The 648-nt window shown below is 59.4% G+C and overlaps 1 protein-coding gene across 1 annotated transcript in view; it reads left to right on the top strand.

The window, feature by feature from the left end:
- The first annotated feature begins 6 nt into the window (after positions 1-6).
- The window catches only part of NANS (N-acetylneuraminate synthase), a 9,397-nt gene continuing 8,755 nt past the window's right edge, over positions 7-648 (top strand). The window contains exon 1 of the mRNA XM_008634603.2: positions 7-88. Coding sequence (XP_008632825.2) covers positions 71-88 — 18 coding nt within the window. The 5' untranslated portion in view covers positions 7-70. The remainder of the gene's footprint in view (positions 89-648) is intronic.

The following is a 648-nucleotide window of genomic DNA, read 5'->3' as shown; positions in this document are numbered from 1 at the left end:
CGACCATCCATGCTTCATCATCGCCGAGATCGGGCAGAACCACCAGGGTGACCTGGACATTGCCAAGCGCATGATCCGCATGGCTAAGGTGCGCGCGGGGGGAGGCGGCTGAGCGAGAGCGCCGGGGCGCGGCCGGGGGACGCGCGGGAGGTTTATTCGGAACACAGAGTGTCTGCAGGAAAACCCTTGCATTTCACTCCGGTGAAGGGTCTGGAGCGCTTGTCCTGTGAGGGGCGCCTGAGGGAGCTGGGGTTGTTTAGCCTGGAGAAGAGGAGGCTCACGGGGGAGCCTTATCACTCTCTACAACTCCCTGAGAGGAAGCTGTAGCCAGGTGGGATTCGGCCTCTTCTACCAGGCAGCCGGTGACAGGGTGAGAGGACATGGCCTCAAGCTGTGCCAGGAGAGGTTCAGGCTGAACAGCAGGAAGAATTTCTTCACAGAAGGGGTGAACAGACATCGGAATGGGCTGCCCAGGAGTCGCTGTCCCTGGAGGTGCTTGAGGAAAGACTGGACGTGGCACTTGGTGCCATGGTCTGTTTTGACAGAGTGGTGTTCGGTCACCTCAAGGACCCGATAATCTCAGAGGTCTTTTCCAACCTAGTTGATTTTGTGATCTTGTGTCATGGCTGCAGGCCCGCAGGGGGGGGC

The sequence above is a fragment of the Corvus brachyrhynchos genome, unplaced genomic scaffold (genome assembly GCF_000691975.1).
Source record: "Corvus brachyrhynchos isolate BGI_N302 unplaced genomic scaffold, ASM69197v1 scaffold22, whole genome shotgun sequence".
Classification (NCBI taxonomy): Eukaryota; Metazoa; Chordata; class Aves; order Passeriformes; family Corvidae; genus Corvus; species Corvus brachyrhynchos.
Note: the sequence above shows the minus strand (reverse complement) of the source record. Positions and strands in the feature narration are given on the sequence as shown.